The 20,951-nt window shown below is 46.9% G+C and overlaps 3 protein-coding genes across 3 annotated transcripts; 1 reads left to right on the forward strand and 2 right to left on the reverse strand.

The window, feature by feature from the left end:
* Positions 1–3,512: 3,512 nt before the first annotated feature.
* Positions 3,513–4,502, reverse strand: LOC124677875 (probable nicotianamine synthase 2). Its single transcript, XM_047213826.1, has one exon. It carries the CDS (start codon positions 4,500–4,502, stop codon positions 3,513–3,515), a length of 990 nt encoding a protein of 329 aa, XP_047069782.1.
* Positions 4,503–8,170: 3,668 nt separating this feature from the next.
* Positions 8,171–11,051, forward strand: LOC124678657 (N6-mAMP deaminase-like). Its single transcript, XM_047214520.1, has 11 exons — positions 8,171–8,323; positions 8,900–8,970; positions 9,207–9,298; positions 9,372–9,431; positions 9,526–9,759; positions 9,839–9,915; positions 10,009–10,078; positions 10,211–10,324; positions 10,414–10,480; positions 10,576–10,680; positions 10,794–11,051. Exons 1-11 carry the CDS (start codon positions 8,208–8,210, stop codon positions 10,916–10,918), a joined length of 1,131 nt encoding a protein of 376 aa, XP_047070476.1. The 5' UTR covers positions 8,171–8,207; the 3' UTR covers positions 10,919–11,051.
* Positions 11,052–17,868: 6,817 nt separating this feature from the next.
* On the reverse strand, positions 17,869–19,124 carry LOC124672913 (2-oxoglutarate-dependent dioxygenase 19-like). The gene is made up of 4 exons (XM_047209068.1): positions 18,951–19,124; positions 18,649–18,869; positions 18,241–18,559; positions 17,869–18,159 (listed from the first exon to the last, which is right to left on the reverse strand). The coding sequence occupies exons 1-4, from the start codon at positions 19,122–19,124 to the stop codon at positions 17,869–17,871; spliced, it is 1,005 nt and encodes a 334-aa protein (XP_047065024.1).
* Positions 19,125–20,951: the final 1,827 nt, after the last annotated feature.

Consider the following 20,951-nt stretch of genomic DNA (forward strand, 5'->3'; position numbering starts at 1 on the left):
AACGGCTATCAACAGAATCAACACTCCATCAAGCCCCGTCACGCGCCATCAGCGTACTAGAGCTCCGGTCGCGTCAACGTCAAGTACTGGAGAGCACCGACGATGGAGCGGTAGAACGGCACGTCGGATGCCAGCGACCCATCACTGGCGGAGAGCTTGGCCTTCATGTCGACATGAGTAGGCGCAGGGTTGCAGTTAAGCATCCCTGCACGCTCGAGAAGCTCGTGGGCATACTTCCGCTAATGAAGGAAGAACCCGTCCGCACGCCGGACAACCTCGATGCCAAGGAAGTAGTGGAGCGGGCCAAGATCCTTCAACGCGAACTCAGCGCGAAGACCGGTCGGTGAGCTGTCGAAGAAGACCAGCGGTGGAGGCCGTCAGGATGATGTCGTCGACGTACAGCAGCAGGTATGCCATGTCGTTGCCGGCCCGGTAGACGAATAACGACGCATCGGAGCGCGTGGAGCGGAAGCCAAGCTGATGCAGGAAGCCGGCAATGCGCTGGTACCGGGCGCGGGGCGCTCGCTTCCGTCCATACGAGGGACCGAGAGAGCAAGCACACGTCATCGGGGCGCTCGGTGTCGACGAAGCCGATGGGCTGCCGACGGTACACCTGCTCCTGCAAATGGCCATGAAGGAAGGCGTTGGAGACGTCCATCTGATGCACCGGCCGCGCGCGAGAGGCGGCGAGGTGCAACACCGTGCGGATCGTGCCCGGTTTGATGACCGGGGCAAACGTATCCTTGAAGTCGACGCCAGCACGCTGCCGAAAGCCGCGCACGACCCAGCGCGCCTTGTAGCGCTCGAGAGTACCGTCGGAGCCGAGCTTGTGCTTGAAGACCCATTTGCCGGTGATGACGTTGGTGCGAGGGGGCCGGGGAACGAGCTCCCAGGTCCTATTGCGCTGCAGCGCGTCGTACTCCTCCTGCATGGCGGCGCGCCAATGCGGGTCACGCAAGGTGGCGCGAGCCGAGGTGGGCACCGGCGACGGAGCGGTCGCCGGACCGGTCACTGAGCCGGTTCGGCCGGGCGGCAGGCCGGGCGGGCCGGCCGGGGGGGCGGTCTGACCGGGCGGTAGGCCGGGCAGCAGATCGGGCGGAGAACCGGGCGGCGCGCCGGGCGGCGGCCGGGTTGGCCGGCCGGGAAACCGGCCGGACCGGGCGCTGGGCCGGATCGGCGGCTGGGAGGAGCTCCGCCGTCGTGCGGCAGGACGCCGCTGCCGCTGGCCCGAGCGGCGGACGCGGCGGACCGAAGCGCCGTGCAGACGTACTGGTCGGCGGGGTAGCGTGTAGACGGCCGCCGCACGCCCGCACGTGCGCGGGTGAGCATGGGCCCAGGGACCGCAGCGACGGGCGGCGTGGCGAGCGGCGAGACGGGCGACGAGGCGGCCGAGGAGGTGGCCGATGAGGAGGCGGCCGAGGGAGACGCCGCGGGCGACGGGGGCGCCGGAGGCGCCTCGGGCATCGCGGGCGATGAGGGCGCCGGGGGCGCCGGGGGCGACGGAGACGCCGAGGGACCAGGCGGGGCCGGCGCAGAGGGGGCCGCCGCGGTCAGTCGTCGGCGCGCGGCCGCAAGAGGGCCAGCGGGCGCCGGGGGCGTCGTCGGAGACGGGGGCACGCGGCTAGGGTTGGGAAGAGGTGGCCGGCGGCGCCCAAGGGGAGAGGAGGGCGGCGGCTAGGTCAGGACCCGAAGGGTCTCTGATACCATGTAGAAGAGTTATTGGAGATTGCACAGCACCAATAGGGCCGACTGCTCATGTATATATAGGCGGACACATGTACAATTACAGGTACAACCCTGAGAAAAAACACGGGGACCTATACCTATACATTATATTACTCAACAGAAACAAACGGTCGAAACTTGACCGGTAGGCCACAGCACCGCTAGAAAAATCGCTTTGCCTCGATCGTGCCCTTATCATTTACGAGAATGAATATTGCTACATATAGAAATATCTTGTGTTTGACTCCCTTCTAAAATGAATTGGATCTTTGATCATTTGTACCTTTGGAGTTTCACTTTCCACCGAATACAATATGGGCGTTGGATTGACATTTCAGTTCAATTTTTGCATAGATAGCGGGCGTATCTTCAATAATAGATGAATTTTTTTTAAAACAGAAAATGCCCCAAAGGGCAGATAAGCTGCATTAATAAACAGGCAGGTACAAAATTACAACAAGCCCCTTGTAATCATCCACATCACTGCTATTTCTAGAAATTAAGAAAAGGAGCTCGTAAAATGCAAAAAGACCCTTGGGCTAAAAGAAGAAAAGCAATCAGGCCCTTGGAGGCCTCCTCTGCCTTTCGCCGGCGACCTCAAGGCAGCAGACGCGCCGAGGTTAGAAAAGACTCTGCTCGCTTGGTTCTCGACGCCGGCGAGTAACCCTTGCCTCCTACCGCCTTCACATCTCCGGAGACGAACCACTTGGAAACGAGAAGACGTCGAGCACCGGCGCAAGGATCCGGGAAAGCCTCCGAACTGGAGGTTAGCTTCCTCGGCCGCCATTCGGCCAAAAAGGGCAGAGGCAGGACAGCAGCCGTCGTCACCAGGCTTCTGTTGTTGAACACCAACAAGAGCAGCTTGGGGAGCAGAGGAGTCAGCCCAGCAGGAAGGACTCACCGCCCGCTTAATTCCGTCACCATGACAGCGTCGAAGCAGTCGAAAGAGAACCTGCCGCTCAAATCCCTGCTCCAAGAAAGAGGCCCACAGAGAAGAGGGCCTAGAACTCCACCAGATCGAAGAAGAAGATGCGCCACCGCTCCTCCCTCCCTCGCCACCATGGCAGGCCAAGGGAAAGACAGAAGATAGATGCATATCTACGCGGCGAAACTCCACCTTACCACCACGGCCGGTCAGGAACTTCACCGTTGCATCAACTTCAGAGATCTGACGAGAAGGCGAGCTTATTCTCCGAGACGCTGGAGCATCTGACCTCCACCGTGGCTCCATGCCACCACGACGAGGAGAAGAAACTCCACATGGCCACCGCAGCTGCTCGCCGGCAACAGCAGCGCGCTCAAACACGGCACATGGCCAGAAAGCACAAGGGCAAAACCTACAACTAATCCTACCTCTACTATATACAAGGGGAGCCAACCTCCTATTCCATCTCCTCGTCGGCCAGCAGTGCCTCCGGTGAGAGAGAAGGAGAGGAGTGGCGGATGGGATCTCTAGATGAAAGTCCAATCTTCTCTTTCTTGAGATTGCCCATATTTCGACGTATGTCTGTGTATCTCATATTTTGTTAGTCCACCTTTCAAATGGGTCTGTCCTGCAACCATTTTTTTTCTCATACCTTTTTACCATATTTTAGCCATCCAAATTTTAATTTGGATTGGAGTTTACATTGTGATATAGGGTACAAACACTTACATTATAGGCTACAACATGACTCGGACTACAAGAGTATTATGGAGAAAAAAAACACATACATTTGCAAACGATCAAGCAGCAGCTGACACATCGTAATGAGTAATGACCTTGCACGTCCATTCGTTCGATGGCATCAAAAGGCCACTTCTGCGTTCGAAAACTCCTCTCTCTTCTTGGTTAGGTCCGCCACCATCTCACCGAACCTGCACGGCGGACTGACCACCGGCGCCGAGCCGCGCGTCTGCCGTCCGCGCCCGTTCTGGAGCCCATCGGCATGCACATCGTTGGACTTGCGCGCGATGATGACGGAGTTCACCACGTCGTCGTCGGGGTGGCACACGGCCAGCACCTCGAACCCGCCTCGGCCGATGTCCTCGGGATCGACGATCGGGTACAGGAAACCCCGCGCCCCGTGCGCGCTGCGCACGACGAGGGCCGCCCCGTCGGCCATGTGCGCGCCGAGGTGCGCGATGACCTTGGCCTTCTCCTCGGCGGCCATGCCCACGAGCGCGGCCAGGAAGACGACGTCGTACGCGGCGAGCTCGCCGCGGAGGTCGGCGACGTCGGCCGTGTGGAACGACATGCGCGCGCCCACGCCCTTGTCCGCGCGAAACAGCTTGCTGGCGCGGTCGTTGGCCGCGGCGCACAGGTCGTAGTTGTCGAACACCGTGTCGGGCAGGTGGCGCGCGGCGAGGACGAAGGAGCTGAACGGCAGCGGGCCGGACCCGATGAAGGCGACGCGGGCCGGCGCGATGCCGCCGGGAACGTAGCGCGCCAGGAGCTCGTACTCCAGCTTGCTGAGGTTTATGTAGTTGCTGTAGTAGGGGAACATGCCGAGGTGGTCGAGCGGGTTGTCGAAGGCGGCAAGCATGTCGGAGTAATGCGCCTCCAGCTTTCCCTCGGCCTCGGAGCAGAGGCGGATGAGGCCCTCCCGCATCTCCTGCGCCTCTGGGCCGAGCTTGGTCACGTCCACGGGGCTCGGGGGCACGCACGCGGTGACCAGGTCGGTGAAGAGCGCATTCACGTCGGGGCACGGGCTGAGCGACGGGAGCTTCGAGATGGCGGCGTGGAGCCCGGTGATCTTCTGGACCAGGGCATCCACCTCCTTGTTCTGGGACTCCATTGTGCTTTCTGATTTCTTGTTACTGATCGATGGGCAAGGCCTGAGGGACTGGAAGATGGACAGTGGAGTGAAGTGGTCGAGCTGCTTGATGAGCAATGGATCGGGCACTACGATGTGTACATGTACTCGCAGTTCCAAAGCTGGCGTCTAGAGGACTGAGGAAGAAGCTGGAAAAGGTGTGCACATGCATGCAAACTTCACGCTTCCATGCCCAATCAGGCTGGTTTCATGCCTCTGGTGTAACTGTTAACGTCCGGCTATTGAGATGGACAGCGTACGTTTTCTTTACTAGAGACGGGTAACACCTGGGGCTTGTAGATGTGTGTTGGCCATCAGCTGGTCTAGGTATTAGTGGACAGTGGGTTTCCCACTGCATATTTTTTATTTTCTATTTAGGAAAAAAAAGTCACTAGCACAACTTGTAGAAATAACTTAAGAACTGTATGTGAATTTATTTCTCTATGCTGAAGTTATACTCTGCATGTGAATTTATTTCTCTATGCAGTTTTTACTATGCATAAGATAAACCTTAAGAATTGCCACTAGCTCTTAAGGTGCGCTTTGATGTATATAGCGGATGCCTTGAGTGTTCTGCAAGATCTGTTTTCTTGACCGTGTGTCAGGCGACTTCCAACGCAGGTTATTTTGCATCATTGTATGTATTATGTGTTTTGCTAGTTCTCAACTAATTTTATTCAGTCGAGTCATACATCTTCAGATTTGCATCGTGGTCCGTGCATTTGAGTTGCAAGTTGGATTGTAACTAATATCCTTTCAGGTGCAAGTGAAGTTGCAAATAGGAAAAAAGCCTTCAAATTGTTAGGGCATGTCTGATTCAAAGGATTTTGAAAGTGGGTAACTAGAAAAAACGCAGGTCATGGCATGTGGAATCCTACAGGAATAAAAGACGCAGGAATCAGTTGCATGAGTTGTTTGATTACACCACAGCAGTTGCATGAGCCGTTTGATTGCACCACATGAAAAACTTAGGAAATTTCTATGAAAATTGAGTGCATGTGGTACTTGTCGTAGACACATAGGAAAATTTTCATTAGGTCTAGCCTCTTGCTATAAATACTATGGGATTGTAGTGTAGGAAAGGAATAAATAAAAAAATTGGAGGGTTCAATTCTTTGAATCAAATGATCTCTATAGGATAAATTCCCATGTAGTGTAAGAATCATACAAAATTCTTTTACAAATCCTTTGAAAAAACAAGCCCTTATATTTGCTTCGTAATTCGTGTTAACAGTGAGTTGCAATTGAGTGACATCATCTGACTGAGAACTAAGAATTAGTTACACGCATATATTTTTAGCCTTGCATTACCTGTCCAAGTTTGAAACTAGTCTGTCTTCATTGTTGAGAAAACCTGACAATTGTCTCATGTTCGTGTACAAATGATGGACGTGAATCTGGCGTGGACATACGGGCTGGCCCGAATCCATACCCAAGTTGCTAGGGTTTTTGGTGGTGGGCCCTAGCAACTTGTCACGTGACACTTTTTCTATAAAAAAACTACCATCCACGGTACATTCAAATATCCGTTGGCTGACGATGTGTTATTTGTTCTGGGTTAGCTCCTTATAACTTCTCGAAATAATAATTTGTTTATGTTATCTTTTTACCCCTTCTAGCAAAATCAACATAGCTGTTCTTTTGTAAAATAAGAAAATAATTCTCAGGGATCATATATCAAGAGTATATGCAGTTGCGCCTCCATACGGCGCCCGGTAGCAGCGCCAGATCAAGCGTTTGAGAGCGCTGACACTAGTAGAAGCGTATGGGGGTGCCGCCCCCAATAGAAAATTTTGAATTCAAAGATATATTGAGATTTCATTTAAATTTTATTATGTGTTAAGAATATGAATTATATTCAACTAAAACTGAAACTAAACTAAACCACACCTAATCATCCTCATCACGGTCCTCAGGGTGGGTGCCCTAGAGTGGGTGCCCTAGAACGACTCCTACTCTGCTTTATATGGCTCCTCGTCCTTTTTTTGTCCGGCAATCTGGCTACTCGTCCTTGATGACACCTCTGGGTCAACGCTGTTGGTGCTCGCGCCGCCTCTTCCCGAGTTACCGCTCATTCCTACGTCTACGCTTTTGCTTGTGAAGTTGACAATGTTGATCGTCTACGTATGGCAATCTCGTACGCGGTCGTCGTATGTTGACGAGACACATCGTCTGCCTCCACCTAGGAAACCCATGTCTCCCTAATTAACAACGACCAGCAGGCAAATGCACCATTAGTTTAGGCTAACCAGGCAATGTCTGGATGACCAGGCTGACCTATCGGTCATCAACCGATGTGGCAAAATGGCAACACATGTTATCTCACGTCCCCTATGGGTGTTGAACAGTTTTTAGGCCGCATCAAACCCAACCCTATTGGACGGCTTTTCCTATCCGGTGGCCTAATAGCATACTTTTAAAAACCACAAGCCGATCTGACTGGTTTTTTCAGAGAGACATCCGTCGACACACTAAAAAACTGCATAAAAAAATGTTGCGCAGGTTGGAATCTAACTGAATACCTTCTCGCACGCGTATTACCAGTGCCAAACCAATACCACTTGATCTAAACTCAGATTCGTGAATAGTCAATGAAGTTCACCCTAAATTACATTCTAGCATCATCTTTTAACAAAACATTTGTTTAATGAAAAATATCGATTCCTTATGGCCATTGAACTAGCGTCCAACCAGCGAACGCCTAACCATTTCACTCACTGGTCTAGTTTTTGAACTATTTTCAATAGCTTTTTAGAGGGTTGTTGAGGCCACTACGGATAATATTTTTTCGGACACATCTACATTTTAGACGACTTAGAGTTAACATATGCCCGTCAGCAAGTCTCACTTACAACCTACTGCAACACTCATAGACCATCACCATCACGAATCTTGAGGTAACACTATTGATATAATTCTCACTTATAAGAAAATCTCATTTCCAACGTACTTGCAACTACATAAATCTCACTTGAAAGTTGAAACCCACTTGTAGTTTCATATTAAGATAAATTACGAGGCAAACTTAACGAATAAGGGGACTGACTTAATAGAAAAATCTGACGCATGATTTTTAGCAAATCCGATTATTTATCCGAAATAAAGCTACAAAGTTTTATAAAAAAAATGTGTATACATCTGTCATATTGTTAGAATAAAGCGCTGTTGCAAAGGCTGTATGCAGGCGGGAGTGGTGTTCCGGCACCCGGGAGCATAAGCTCCCGGTTTTAAATTTTATTTTAAATACACTTTTAAAATGTTGAAAAGTTCGGACATAAAATTTAATATATACATCTCGAAGTTCTACACGTTCATAAAATGGTTCCACGGAAAATCGACATTTTTACTGTCGTGTGTAAACAAACAAATTTTGGTGCAAAAAAAGGCAATGTACGTGACTTTTTTTTGTCTTTTTCACACAAGTTATAAAAAATATTAGTTTTTTGAAAAAATTGATGTACGTACGTAGAATGTCGATACATAAGCGCGAAATTTTTTATTTAATTTTTTCTGATATTTTAAAATGTTTTTCAGGTGGCAGGAGCATATGCTCCTATGTGTCGAATTAAGTTTCTGCAGGCTGTATTTGCTATTTCACGGTATCAACATACAACATACAGTATGTTTTTTTATCCAAAAGCGGACGGAACCAATCACAGAGTCGCCGGAGCAAGAGGGAGAGCCGCCATGGGGACCGAGAGGAAACCGGAGGCGGAGAAGGAGACGATGGAGTGGTGCGTCGCGCTCCCCAAGGTGGAGCTCCACGCCCACCTCAACGGCTCCATCCGCAACTCCACTCTGCTGTCAGTACCGCTCCCTCTCCCCTCTCCCCTCCCCCCCTCCCCAACCCCCCTCAGTACCTTCCATTCGGCAGTCGTGACCTGCTGATCCAACGGTAGAGCAGCGCAATTGGAGTTCGTGGTAGTGGGTTTGGTTTCGTTTGTCTGCATCCTCCGGGAGCAACAGCGTCTGCTCCTGTTCTCCCAGATCGTTTTGCTGAACGATTTATCATCTGATACTTTAATGACCACCTAAGCTTTTCCAAATCTGTAATTTAGCAGATCCCTTCAGTCCCTTGCTACTTGCTCCTCCAGTACCAATTTTACCACCATGATGATGATTTTAAGACGCAATAATTGCTTTGTCTTCAACATGAGTATAGAATATCTATGTTCCTATTACATACTATTCATTTGGCAGTATTCATTCTGTATTCTACTTCATAATTTTTGTAGCGTTGCTATTACTACTTGACATGTTAATTTTGTCCATTGAGATGGGAGGCCGACATGTTTATTGGGGACAATTCTATGTACAAGTTCTTTCATATTTCTGCTCTTACAATTTTTCACACTCTCTTGTTGTCATTCCTTGAATAGAGAGCTTGCGAAACAGCTAGGCGACCAAGGACTCATTGTCTTTGAAGATTTTAAAGATGTGATCATGAAGAGTAAGTAGATGATTTCGTTGTAATTTTTTTTTTTTGTAATACAGTTACCTACTCATAAGTCACATCAAAACATATTATGAACGGAGATGTATATCTCTGAAATTTTTACACTTGATCCTACTTTTGGAAGTATTTATCTGATGGATACTTGACACTTATGTTTCTCTGTTGCGATATTTCTTTTCCTTGAATTCCATGTCTGCTTATTGACTCTGATTCTAATTTTTCTTAAACAGACAGTAGATCTCTCCCAGAGTGTTTTAAGCTCTTTGATTTGTTTCATATACTTACGACTGACCATGAAACGGTAACAAGGATCACCAAGGAGGTATGTTAATAATCATTTCACACTATTACATACTGATGTACATGACAGTTAATTCTGCTGACAATTGAAACAGGTTGTCGGAGACTTTGCTGCCGAGAACGTTGTGTATTTGGAAATAAGGACTACACCTAAGGTGCTACTTTTTGATATTTCGTTTGTCGTAATTCGAAATTTATGAGTTTCTGACGGAATGAGCTGACTAGTTTTGTGTTTCTTTTCTCTCCTAGAATAATGAAGGCAAAGGGATGACCAAGCGGTCTTACATGAATGCTGTTATTAAAGGTCTTAAAGCTGTTGAAGACGTTGATGTTGTTTTATTTGATTCTAACTTAAGAACCGATGAAACATTAAGTCCTACACCTATGAGTGATTTGGCTGGTGACATGAAGAAAAAGAAGATATATGTTAGGCTCCTTTTAAGCATTGACCGTCGTGAGACAACTTCGGCAGCATTGGATACTGTATGACGAAACGTTCCGCTTTTGCTTATACTCTGGACAAAACTTGGGACACTGTCGAATAATTTTCTTTTTTCACCAGGTTAATTTAGCCATGGAAATGAAGGACCAAGGTGTAGTCGGAATCGATCTCTCCGGCAATCCAGTTGTAGGTGAATGGTAAGAAATATTCTGCCCTCTCGCTTTTACTAAATGAAGACATGTTAACTATTTATCTGCTAATACTCCATGGCGCTTTCATCATTTGTTAAGGGAGACATACTTGCCTGCTCTAGAGCATGCTAAAGAGCTGGGAATTCCCATCACAATTCACTGTGGTGAGGTATGAAAACACATTCAGACAAGTTACATAAGCAATGTTTACTTAATTATTATCACTCGTTGCTTGACACATTATTTGTAAATCTGCACATATATTGTTTGACCGATGAAATTAGAGCTTAGTGAACAACAGGTACCAAACAGAAAGGAGATCCAAGCAGTACTGGACTTCTGCCCTCAAAGGCTGGGCCATGTCTGCTGCCTGAACGACGAAGAGTGGAAGAAGCTCAAGTCATCGATGATACCGGTGACCTTCTTTCTGTTCCTTGGCATTCATTATCTCTACCTATTCTATGCCACCCATGCTTACCTTACTTCCGGCACAAAAATTTGCAGGTGGAGATATGTTTAACCTCCAATGTTATGACTGGGGGCACCCCTTCTCTAGAGCTCCATCACTTCGGTCTGTTCCTGTCAATGCAGAACCCAAAAGTTTTGACCGGAAAGTAGGTCACCCCAGCAAGCATCTTAACCCTGTGAGTTTCTGAATTCGTGCAGCTGACCTATACAACGCGAAGCACCCTCTGTCACTTTGCACCGACGATTCTGGGCTCTTTTCGACAAGCCTCTCAAATGAATATTACCTTGTTGCATCTACCTTTGGTATGCTCATTTCTCTTAGAAACAGAACCTGGGAAATCAGAGCATGTTCCTTATTCCGACAACATATACTTGTTACAGACTCTGAGCAATGAATTCCATGCGGATTTTGTCAGGTCTTAGCAAGGCTGAGCTGTTTCGGCTAGCCCAGGGCGCGGTGGAGTTCGTGTTCGCAGATGATGAGGTGAAGAAGTCCCTGAGGGTGATGTTCGAGCGTGCGGCGGCAGGGCTCGTGATGTAGGCTCCACGCTAGTGTAATGTTATTTATGTGTTCCACGTTTTCCGTATTAGACTAGGAAAAGGAGAAGATGGATACTAACCTCATGTATAGTGTGTGCCCCGTCCAGATCAAAAAATGCAGCATGATTCAGTTCCCTGGATGGCGATTTAGTTTTGTTTCCTGAACCACAACAAGTTGTTTTTCTAGTGGTAAAGCATAGCGTTATTACAAAACAAGGTTTTCCATGTCGCCCAGATATAGGATCAACTAGGAATTAGGAAAAAGCTGGAATTACATACTCCCTGGACACTGGAGATACACTGTTTGCCTCTTCTAACCTCGCAGGCCGAAAGGGATGTTCTATGCTGGAATATCAGTTCCTCTAAACCTCCACGCCGGCAGCTTCATGCGAACTTCCTCATGTTCAGAGCTAGCATCATAAGCTGTGCTTAAGTCATCGCGGATCGCCCCGGTTCCTTTGCCGCGACGCTGCTCTTCTGAGAATGCATCAGAGTCGTGGCGGCGTGGCGCAATCTCCCTCCTCTCTGTCTCTGAGAATGCATCTTCATCATGCTCGGGCAGGGTAGTTGACTAATTTCAACCACCTCTGGCCCCTCTTTCGAGTTTTGACACAGAACAGCATTAGCCTGGTCGCAGTTAGCTGTGTCTGTGGCTGTCCATTTGCAGTTTATACGCTCGCCTCACAGAAAATTCGCCCTTCTCGTCAAAGTGACACGCTCTCAAGTCCTCACCATACACCTTCCCGTACAGAATCAGTTTTGCATCTTCCTTGTTGGTATCTACTATGAACTGATATCTACTCCAGAGGGCCGGAGCCGGCGGCCAGGGCGTGAGGCAGGTGAATGTGGTGGCGCCTGCCGGCCCGCGACTGTGAGGCGTAGCCGACGACCCATGAGTGAAAGCTACTACCTCCGTTTCAAGGAATAAGGCGCACGCGTATCCCAAGACGAACTTTGACCATAAAAATTGAGCAACAAAATCTTGATTATATTATATGTAATTAGTATCGTTGGATTCGTATTGAAAAGCACTTTTTAATGATATTAATTTTATACAACCAATTTTTATCTATTTGAAGTAATTCTTGGTCAAACAAAAAGCTCGTAAAACGAGGGCGCCTTATTCCTTGAAACGGAGGTAGTATGTATAAGATAGTATTGTATTAATTACTAGCTACAACCCACCCTAAACCCTTCTCTTCTTGTTCGTATGTTTCATCGATGGACAGGAGATTGCTTGACGAATTTACCACGAACAAACAATCGGTGGAGTTGATTGCTCTGAATATTTGATGGAATGCGTTCATATATGTGTAAGAGTAAAGTCTGAAATAAACCTTGTATTCATAGAGGGTGTTGGAATGAAACCCTATACTCCTAATCCCGGGAATCATCACCCTAAACTTCTTGTTCCCGGTCTATTTTTGCCTTTGTGTAGTTCCCAAACAAGGATACTGTGACATGGCCAGGAAGTCCCATATCTCTCTCGTTGACATTTAGGGCCTACATGTCATATGCATCATCTTCATCAGTCATTCTATCTCTTTCTCGAAATCGTTGTGAAGCATGGCAGGGCCACTCAAAATCGTGCCCTGGAGCTCGCCGACGTAGCCTGCAGCAGGACGCGCGACCGGTAGCTCGACCGCGCGGTCTGTAGCACGGCGCGTGACCGGGATCTCGACGGCACGGTCTGTAGCATGGCGCGTGACCGGGAGCTCCACGGCGCGGCCTGCAACACAGAGCGCGACCCAGAGCTTAACATCGCGGCCTGCAGCACGCCGCGCCAACGGGAGCTCGACTGCGCGGCCTGCAGCATGGCGCGCGACCGCGAGCTCGACGGCGTGGCCAGCAGCACTGCGTGCGAACGGGAGCTCGACGGCACGGCCTGCAGTATGGCGCGCGACCACGAGCTCGACGGCGTGGCCTGCAACACTGCGCGCGAATGGGAGCTCGACGGCGCGGTCTCTAGCATGACGTGTGACCGTGATCTTGACGGCGAGGCATGCAGCACGGAGAGCGACCCGGAGCTCAACGTCGCGGCCTGGAGCACGGCGCACGAGCGCGGACAGGTCTCGACAGCGGCGGCCTGCAGCACGGCGCGCGACCGGGACCTATACGGCGCGGCCTGCAGCACAACGCGCGAACGGGAGCTCGATAGCGCGTGGCCTGGACCTCGACGGTGCGGCCCGCAGCCCGGAGCACGACCTAGAGCTTGGCGATGTGGCATGCAACCCTATGTGTGACCTGCAGCGTGGCGCACAACCTACATCCCGGCGGCACGCGGCCTCCAACTCAGTTTTCCTCCACCTCGCGCTGACAAGTTCGCCGACCGTCAGTGTCACTTTGAACCGTGCTGATCAGGTTCACCTTTGGCCGCGGGGACGAGAACATATCTAGTGATACCACCTTTAGATAATACCGTGATACCGTACCAAAAAACGTATTTTTATACGTATCAAAAAATTATACGAAAAAATGTGAATGCTCATGAAGCATGTCCCTACAACATCACAAAATTTTATATCCAAAATCGACATGGACACTGAGAAACAAAAAAGAGAAAACCAGCATGAATAGTGCTACCTAGTGTCACAAAAAGACAAAATCAGAAAATGACATGCTTCATGAGCACTCACATTTTTTCGTATAATTTTTTGGCACGTATAAAAATACGTTTTTTTTGTACGGTATCATGGTATCATCTAAAGGTTGGTATCACTAGATATGTTCACCCGCGGGGACGCCGAGCAAGACAACGCGTGCAAGGATGACAATCCGCGATCCTGGTGTTGACTTGTGCCACGTCTGCAAATTCCGGTGCAAACAAGCTTCATGCAAGTAAATACCGGGAATCGGAAGTCTAGGGTGCTGATTCGTGGGATTAGGAGTATAGGGTTTGATTTGGATAACCTCTACAAATACAGGGTTTATTTCAGACTTTACTCTATGTGTAATGGCTAGGTTGTAAATCCGTTAATTTGACTGCTAATCTGACGATGTTTTCCTATTTTGCGATGCAGTGTTTTGTACTGTTGCGTGTCTTATTCAGTGTCGTGGCGTTGGCTGTAGTAACTGCTCACATGGTTAACATCTATGTTACGGGCCGCCCCGAACATCGCTGGATCTTCTACATGGTGTTGACATACATTATTGTTGGTGACGTTGGCCTAAATATTTATTTCTCTTGGGAGACTGAATGAAATTCTTTCATCACCTAAGGTCGTGGCGATGTATATGGTTTAGGCTTGCTTGGCGATGGTCTTCCATACGACTTATGTTTTCAGATGATCATTGTGTATAGGGTTTAGGGTTCAAACTTCTACGTTGTTTTCCGCAAGCTCTTCTGACTTTGTGTATGTAAATTTATATTTCTAGAAAGTTTGAATTTCATAGTCCGGTGTAAGAACAGTGTTTCACAAGGTTTTGCGAACATGATTTGGCGAACACAAGTGTGCACGCTCCACCATGCCTGTTGTACTGTTTGTTCCGTATATTGTGTACGCGCTTGGTTACGTATGAGACTAGGTGTTCGAATTATTGTGGATAGTGTAGGTTAGGGTCGGAGTTGGACATGTTGTAGGGCACCACCTGTTGTAACTCATGAATACTAGATAGCGACAAGCATGCAACGGGCGATGGTGGTGTGTGACAACGCTCCATGGTTATTAGTGTTGTCTCGTTTGGCGAGGAACACCCATATATAGCCATGCCCACTAAAGGTGAGCTCAACCAGCCTCGTTCACAAATATCGGTGTCCTCATCATGATGTGATTGCTTGCTTCTAGGTAGATGGAGCTTGAACCTCCAATCCTAATACTCACGCTTATGAATTAACATACGAAGAACTCGTGGGAAAAATGTGGACTGGCTGAGCATTCTCAAACTACACATTACCATGAACGTGGCATGACTTCACATAAGATTGTTGTGTGGCCTTCATGATATTTTTATCAAGTTCGTCAACATTTATTTTATTTTTTCTTGGAATTGGAATCTTTTTATTATCGTAATATCTAGCCTTTGAATCTATATGATGCACACTAGAAAGTTATTAGATGAAGAGGCTAAAAATACAAATGACTACAAGAAAAGAATCTACAAACATCAATGAAACTATTCAAGACCGGCAGTCATCCCAAAAAAGAAAAGCCATCCCAAAGATTGAAAGCCATCCTCCTTTTCCAAGCAATGCCTTCAAGGATGTTGCACATGGGTTGATGTTGCCCAAGCCGGTTTGTAGAGACAAGGTTATTGATTTTCATTCTTGAGGGCCACGTTCCACAATGAAGACCACAATACACATTCAACAAGTAGATTACGTTTGTGTGTTACCGTTACTCAATCTGACTAGTGAAGCACTAAGGATATTCGAAATATCATATCACATTGTATTTCTACGCCACCCAAGCCTTTGCTCGAAACCACCATGATAAGGGCAATTAATATAATAACAAATTCGTCTGCAATTCTTCTAGAGAGCTCTGTGTGAGAAGCTCTTTTATTCTAGCCTATTATGGTAGTTAACACTCAATGATGATTCACAAAATATTGCATGTGAGCTTTTCATGTTGATCCGATTAGATGATATAAGATTTACTTGAGATATCCCACACTGAACTACCGGCCAATGCACAGCTGCTAAAAAATTTGTGTTTTATCTGAATGTGAATCCAATTTCTAGTCGTTTATACGAAGTTGAAACCAATTTCACTAGATCTTTTGCGACCTTGTGAAGCTGAAATAGTTTTAGCATTACAATGTAATGTTAGAAATAGACATGTAGTTATTACCAAGCCAACCTAATATTGATATGTGCGGAATAATTAACGTCCTAATTCTTAGCTACAGTGTTTTCTTCTTCTCTTCAGTTGTAATTTTTGTAGATACGAGTCAGAATTATTGACTCATCAGATCATGGGTCATTACAACTTTCTTTGTTTTTTTCTCAATCATATCAAACCTGACCGTGGCTATGTATGTCAGGTGGGTCTCTAATTCCTCCACTTCCAATGATATTTGGATCAATTTAAGATAAATGCAATTTATAATAAACTTGTATACTTATAGAAAACTTATTTTAGCATGTTATAGTCATAACAGGCACAAATTTATTACTTATGTGGCATAATAAACCACATAGCTAGCAATGTTGCTAAACTTTAGTTTAGTGTTCTTTCTTATGCGATTGTAATATATATCATTTTAAAATCCATTTGTTTTGTGAAACGTTTAAACTGTATTATGTAACATAAGTTCCTTTCTAAACATTTTTTATAACTGCATGATTTATATATTGTATACACACGGATGGTGAAGATCTCTAAGCGTCCAATCTAACGAATATCTTATTGGTAGTTTCTAATATACTCCTGAATTATTGCTTTGAGAAAATATAGGAGTTTGCATGAGCTAAGAAAATGCAATCAAATCCGTAAAGAAATGTCAAAATGAGTTGTTCTACGCAATACGCCTTATATTTTGGAGCTTTTTTCGAAAAAGCTATACACCTTATATCAAGGAACGGAGGGAGTATGATTGAGTAAATATATCTATAGAAACTTTTATAATATAAATAGAATTATTGGCGTGACTACTTACATGGTCAGATGAGTCTCTTAAATACTAAAATTAGTTCAGTAATAAGTTGATATCACATGCATATCTATGCTATGTACTTGGTACTGTAATAGTATCAAACACATAGTGATCGCCTGCTCTAGAACACGTTAAAGAGCTGGGAATCCCCACCACACTTCACTGTGGTGAGGTATGAAAGCACATTCGGGTAAGTTCCAAAACGTACTAGACTTCTGTCCCGACGATAAAGAATGGAAGAAGCTCAAGTCATCATTGATTCTAGTGACCTTTCTCTTCCCGGGCTTTCGAGCAAGGCTGAGCTGTTTCAACGCCCAGGGTGTGTATTTAGTTGTTCTCCGTTCCGTATTGCCGTATTTTTTTTTTCGAAACACAGTACAATCAAAGACGCTCATGCATACGCGCACACACTCACCCCTATGAACGCACACACGCACACCCTACCCCTATGAGCACCTCCAAGAGACTGCGTTGAAGAACTGATCCGGCAGGTCTTGAGATTGACGAAGTCACCACAGGCGCCTCGCTGTCGACGGGAACGTCGCCTCCCACTGAAGAATATTCCGCCTTTTTTATGAGACACCAAAGTGTCAAATCTGGGATTTGAACTCTGGTGAGTGCAGAGTGCATCGCCCTCCTAACCATCCAACCACAGGTTGGTTCTCGTATTGCCGTATTGGTTACGAAGAGGTGAACAGAAATCGCACGTACAGTGTGACGGTGTATGGCGTTTCCCGAACCAAAACAAATTATGGTTGGCGTGGTTATTGCAAGGCCGGGAAGCAAACGGACATACAAGGGCATCTAGTTCCCTTTTCAATTGATTTCCGGCACCCATTTATTTCTTGAAAAATCATTTCCAGCCCTTAGTAGATCCTCAAGTATCATGGTCGCCCCTAATCTCGATGTAGTGAAAATATGCTGTTATATGCACTAATTCATTTGCCCGTCAAGGTATAAACATTCTATTACCTTCACGATTTTGACCTTTTTTCAATCTGGGCAACTGGCTCCCTTTTCTATTACTTTTATAACGAAAATACACTGTTCAACAACATTATAAAGTAAAGATTAACGGAAATGGGAAAGAGAAGCGCCCTCACACCAATAGGAAACACGCGGATAGATGCTCGGCATCGAAAATCTACTACGGGACAAAAACCTATTTGTATTGTGATCCATAACAAGTGCCGTGGCTTTGGAGGAAGTACAAGTTCAGGAATTCACTTACAACAACAACGAAATGGACCAAAAGAAGCGAGACAACAAACTGATATGGAACTGCAACAACCCATAGAGCATCCCAATTTGAGAACTGCTTATTCACGATTTTGATCTGAATAAGCAGGGTCTTAATTAGGCGTTAATTTCGGGACTGTTGGGCGAGCCCTGGCGCGCTAATATTGCACGCTGCGCACGAGCGACGACCACCGCCGCATTCTCGTTAACAGTTTTGGTGCGTTGGTGCTCAATGTACTCTCTGTACTTGATACCCCTGAACTCCACTCCCTGCAGTGCCAGCTCTGGTATCGGCTGGACGACGGTGTCCAGGCATGGCCCGAGCAGGCACACGGACGACATTCTCGCCTGCTCTCCATGGACCATTGCACGGTGGAGCGCTGCCTTGTACCTTCCATTGCTAACAATCTGCAAGCAAGTGTCAGGAAGTTACACATACATAGTTCATGACACACTCCGAAGAAGGTAATTGCTCAGTTGGTCGGTCACCTCAAGCTGATCGCCGGCGATGACGAAGTACGAGTTGGGAATGGGCTTCGCGAGGATCCAACGGCCGTTTTTCTGGACCTGTAGGCCGTCGACGCCGGTCTGGAAGAGAAGAGCGAGTAGGCCGTGGTCAGTGTGAGGCGGCAACCCGACTTCCGGGCCAGCCGGTGGGTATTGGTTCCAGACGATTAACTGGAAGCAGTCCTCCAGGTTTAGCGCTTCAGCGATGCGGCCGTCGTCAAGCCCCATGCTCTCGGAGATCGCCGCCGTGAGCGCTAGCATCAGGCCTCTCGTGCGAGTCGCGTACTCGGTAACATTTACTCTGCCAAACCAATATAATGAGTGATGGTCCAAGCAGTGCATTTATTTCTGAAAAGTTGCAAAAAAAAAAAGTGGATCGTTTTTGCGTGCCTCAGGTTTGCTGGCTTCTCCGGGCAGTGGAAATCGGGGTGAGTGAAAAACTTCACGTAGTTCCTCCAGTAGGCAGAATTCAAAGACGTCCCGAGGCTAACGGGCGCCATTAGGGTGGGGTTCATGTACTCAGCATTTTCCTCCGCTGGTAAACCGAACATCTCCTTGCACGCGTCCGTGGTTGCTCCTTGGAGCGATGCAGGAACACCATGGTTGATGACCTTGTCAGAGATTCACACACACGTAAGCTTTGAACATCAAGTATACGCTTGCTTGAAATTCTAGAGTGCAAGAGTATGTACCATAAAGAAGCCCCACTCTTCACACGCCCGACCAAGGTGCCGGATCGCCTCCGACCGTTGAGCCGCGTCGCCATTCACAAGGACGTCGAGGTCAACGACCGGGATACGGTCATCACTCCACGTTCCAGCGCTGTCACCCTTCTCCTGGGTGTATGGGAGATCAGGACGGGACATGATTGGTTAATTGTGCAGCAGAGATCAGGAGGCAGAGACGAGAGGTTAGTGTTCGAGATGAAGCACAAAGACGACGGTACTTAACCATTTCGCAACGTCGTCTCTGGACAGGCCGACCAAGTCCGTGTAGTGAGGTGCTGGCAGAGTGGCAGGCAGGCAGGCCAAGGACGGCCGTGTCGTGGCTTTCTTAGAATCGTATCCTCAACATCACCATGTGATTTCTGTCGGTAAAGAACATCACCACGCCAAATGTTGGACGTTTTTTCCTCTATAAAAAACACAACTATTACTAAGTAAACAGTTAGTAGGACCTAGGCAACAGTGACAAAAAAAATACACAATTGTTACTAGGTAAAATATTCCACCACCCATGGATGATCTGTACGTAGTGATGACTAACGAAAAGAACTTATGGTCGGACGAACTCTAAAACATTAATTTTTTTATTTAAACACATTAATTTTTTGAGGTTAATGGGAGGCACTCTACCATCTGATGAGATAGAAAACCGCGAAATACAAGACCAAGAAGAGGGAAGCCTAAGGTCCTACACTCCACCGCACCGAAGCGCCCAAAACACCTAATGCCCGTCTCATGTAAAAGTATTAATGTTTTATTTGATCTGAAGCATAATCACTTAGTACATGGTAATAGAAACCTATTTAGATGAAAGTAGATCGTTGAAGCGTACGGTTAATGAAGCTATGATGGCGTCTAGAAGTTTCGTCCAATTGCAAAGCTCTGTGTTTTTAGTAAGGTCATGAATTTTGAATTCCATCACTCGATGTAGTACACAACCAAATTATTAAGCGAACCATCGGAAAAGAAAGTGGATTTGGTCTCCACGAGGCGCGCGTTGTTGCCCATGAGCATCCTACAGTCGGCTCCTCGCATCGAGATTCCTCTCGAGATGTCTGTCATCGTGCTAGTTTAGCATATGTTATTAAAACCTGGTCTGAGAACGCATTCTTTAATTTACATGAGCAGGTACAGACTAACAGACATGACACCTACGTGAGTAGTATGCAAATAGGGTAGTAGTGAAGGTCACTGGCGGAGCTACGTTAGGGCCAAACCAGAGGACCGCATAATTGTTGCCGAGAAATTTCATTCTTCTCTTCCTTTGAGATTACGAAGATGAGATTGCTCGGTGAATTTGTGACTAGAGAATAATTGGGGGAATCGATCATTTTGTTTTTGATGATGGTTTTGCTCCCATATTTAATTGACCGCATTGTTATACGGTAGTTTTTCCTTGTAGGAATTGTTATATATATAGTCGTTGCTACTTTGTAGGTTGTATATCTGCTAACTTGAGTGATAATTTGACGACGTTTTGCTAATTTGCAATGCAGGGTAATATATTGTTGCGTGTTTTATTTGGTATCGCAGGCTTGGCTGGAATAACCGCTCACATGGTTAACATCTTTGTCAAGGCTGGCCCCGAAAATCGATGGATCTTCTACAGGGTGCTAACACAGCTTACTGTTGGTGTGTTGTTGGCTTATCTTGTTGTTTCTCTTGGGAGAGTGAATAAAATTAGAGGGGCTTACATACGACTTATGTATTCAGATGATCATCCGTATAGTATACGGCTTTAGGGTTCAAACTTCTGCGTTGTTTTCTGGCTTTGTATGAAATGTATATTTCTAAAAAGTCTGGATTTTATAGTTTCGACATGAGTAAATTAATTCACAAGGTTCTGCGAACATGGTTTATGAACACAAGCTTGCCGCCACACCATGCATGTTTGTTGTTGTGTTTGTGCCGAATAGTGTGTGTGTGTACGTTGTTAGATCGTACTCGGTGTTGTAACTATTGTGGATA

This window comes from Lolium rigidum, chromosome 7 (assembly GCF_022539505.1).
Source record: "Lolium rigidum isolate FL_2022 chromosome 7, APGP_CSIRO_Lrig_0.1, whole genome shotgun sequence".
Lineage (NCBI taxonomy): Eukaryota > Viridiplantae > Streptophyta > Magnoliopsida > Poales > Poaceae > Lolium > Lolium rigidum.